Source organism: Aplysia californica, unplaced genomic scaffold (assembly GCF_000002075.1).
Source record: "Aplysia californica isolate F4 #8 unplaced genomic scaffold, AplCal3.0 scaffold00105, whole genome shotgun sequence".
NCBI lineage: Eukaryota > Metazoa > Mollusca > Gastropoda > Aplysiida > Aplysiidae > Aplysia > Aplysia californica.
Window position 1 is genome coordinate 1,131,724 of NW_004797375.1, and position 3,079 is coordinate 1,134,802.

At 40.8% G+C, this 3,079-nt stretch overlaps 1 protein-coding gene across 1 annotated transcript in view; it reads left to right on the forward strand.

Moving 5' to 3' along the window:
- Window positions 1–562: 562 nt before the first annotated feature.
- Window positions 563–3,079, forward strand: part of LOC101855553 (mothers against decapentaplegic homolog 3) — a gene marked incomplete at its 5' end in the record, with an annotated part of 9,105 nt that continues 6,588 nt past the window's right edge. The window contains 2 exon segments of the mRNA XM_013080917.2: window positions 563–758; window positions 2,159–2,299. Coding sequence (XP_012936371.2) covers window positions 563–758; window positions 2,159–2,299 — 337 coding nt within the window.

Genomic DNA, 3,079 nt, shown 5'->3' on the forward strand with positions numbered 1-3,079 from the left:
GGTGGAGGGGGAGAGAGATATTTTCTTCTAGTTGATTGTGTTCCCGATGTTTACAAAGAGAGCAATTATTTTACTATGTCTTTTCTCACTTAGGCCATTGTGAAACCCCTGAATGTTGGAAGAGAGATATACTTACCAGGGGGCCGGACATTTTTTGGTTCCCTGTTACTGATAGAGCATTTAAAAGTAGTCTGGCTAAAAGAAAAACAAAATTAACAACAGTACATCGTCCTCGTTGCAAGCAATCCACTTGAGTCTAAATTTGGGACCTCTCGTGGTCGCCTGCTTTTGTCTTCACTTTCCTCCTTGCTTTTTGTGTCCTACTCTCTTGTAACACTTCTAATCTTTGGGACTGCGGGTGGCTGGCGGATGCTTTGATGTGGTTTTCTTCTTCTTTCCTATCAAACATCTATCATCCTTATCTCTCATCCTTTTTTGTGTATGTTCCTCTCTTGTAACACCTCTTATCTTCGGCACTTATATGATTTGTGTTTCATGTGCTGTAAAACGCTTCCTGAAACAAAAACGAAATACAATAATTTTGTTTTTTATTTGGTGTATTTGCAGATCGTTGGATGGTCGTCTTCAAGTGTCGCACAGGAAAGGTTTACCCCATGTGATATACTGCCGGCTGTGGCGTTGGCCTGACCTACAGAACCACCAAGAACTGCAGCCAGGGGACAGATGCGAGTACGCCTTTCACCTGAAGAAGGACGAAGTGTGCGTGAACCCCTACCACTACACCCGAGTCGAAGCAGGTGAGTCTCTTTAGCATGCGCGAGTGGTTACTTTTGTTTTAGTGCAAGTTTTGCCACACTTGTTACACAAATAGGTCGTGAGTAGTTGGAGGGTGCCGCTGGTAGGTCCTATTTTTTAACTTTCCTTGTGTTGTTTCTATCTGTCTGTCTTACTTTTTCTCAGCACTAAATGACCATTGTTGTGTTGACATGCTTAATTTTACTGAAACAAACAAATAGTTCATATGCGTTCTGAAAAGTAGAGGTATTACTACAAGAGAGAAATGTACATTCACAGAAAAGGAGGAGATATATAAGGACGATAGGGTGGTTGCCGGGTGCTCTCAGGTGGTTTGTGTCTTCTATTTCTTAACAGTGTTACTGCCGTGCCAATCTGTTCCTGTTGACAGACATCTGGTCATTTTTATGCTGACTTACTGTCAGTGTCGGGTCAGATATTATCAGTGGATGGTTGGTGGGTGTTCTTAGGTGGTTTAATTTTCTATTTATTGGCAGTGTTACTCTTGCCTCATCTCACCCTGGATCAGGGTAAAGACCAAGAGCAAACACTTTCCACCTTTTCCTATCCTGGTCTCCCCACTTTTTTGTACATCATTCTCTGTGACTCACCACTTGCCGAAGTATAATTTACAAAAATGAAATATAATCCCTTGGCCTTATTGGAACAATATTGTGTATGATTATATTGAAGCAATGTATTTCATTGCAAGTGGTCATGTGTGTTCCGATTGTGACATATCCTATTTTTTTGTATCTGGCACATAAGTTATCTTTTTTATACAGGTCACCGTATATATGTGTGTTATCATGGTGAAATCAGGTGCTCGTCAACATTATGAATTCAAAGAAACTGGCATATGTCTGCCCGTTGGGCAATTTTTATCATTTTTGTTTGTTTGGCTGCGCACAAAAAAAAAAAATATATTTAAGAACACACTTCTGCGTTTATTTTACAGAGACATGTGGATGAAAGGCACAGTCAATGTAATTTGCAGCTTCCAAGGATATTCGAGCTTTGAACTTTGAAATTCACCAAACTTTGGCAGCCATTAAAATTTTTTTTTTACCTTTGACAAAAGACGGTCCCCCCACCTCCTTCAGTCATGAAGATCTCGATTATTAAGTTTAGAGAGATGGATATTGGACAAGCTTTAAGATGATCCCAATAACTTCATTTGACAAAAAATATTGACGAATGCCTGATCCAACGTGTTGTGACACATAATACATGTCACTATTGCCCTGAAATCCTCATGTAATTACATCAGTGCAGTGCAAAATCAGCAGTAGATGAACTTTTCAACAAAGATGTTTTTCTCTCTCTCTTTCTCTCTCCTGCTACTGTTGCTGCTGCTGCTGTTGTTGCTGCTGTTGTCACTGCTGTTGTTACTGTCGTACAGTGCTGCCGCGAGTTCTAGTGCCGCGGCACACGGAGATCCCCGACAGCTTCCCCAAGTTAGAGGACTACAGCACCACTATACCCGAAAACACGGATCTCCCTACCAGCAGCAGCATCAATGACACGCCTTTCAGTATCTCTGGTGAGTCCTCTCCGCTCTTAAGTCTTTTGTTTTGCTTGCTGGTGGTTGGAGGGTTTGTGGGCCACTGGTGGTTCCTTGAGTACTTTGCTCTCCTCTGGTTGTTTCTTGTTTCTGTTTTTATATATGTGTGTGTGTCTGTCTGTGTATGTGTATGTGTATGTATGTGAGCATGATTATGCCTGTCTGTCTGTCACTCGTGTATGTGTATGTGTATGTCTGTGTGTGTGTATGTGTTTATGATTATGTCTGTCATTTGTGTATGTGTATGTCTGTGTGTATATGTGTTTATGATTCTGTCTGTCATTTGTGTATGTGTATGTCTGTGTGTATATGTGTTAATGATTCTGTCTGTCTGTTTGTCTGTCTTGTCTTTATGTTCTCTGTTCTGGCACAAAACGGCCATTGTTGCATCATTTTGCTTCTCTTTACTACAACTGATAGCTTCATGTACTCGCGTCCTGTGGGTGATCGGAGGACACTCTTGGTAGGTCTTACTTCTTTACTTTCCTTCTGTTTTTTCTGTCTGTCTGTCTGTCTGTCTGTCTGTCTGACTTTTTCCCAACATTTAAAAACCATTCTTGTGTTTATGTGTTTTTCTTTCCTCAAAGACTCCAACTCTTGTCCTGTTGAAAGAAAACATTTTGGTTAATAGTGGGTAAAATTCTTACATTGATTGTTTCAGTGAGTAAAATTAGTGCAACTGCTCTCTTTCTGTTTCTGCTTTTCTGTCTCTGTCTCCCTCTCTGTCTGTGTCTCTCTCTTTTTCTGTTTCTCTCCCCC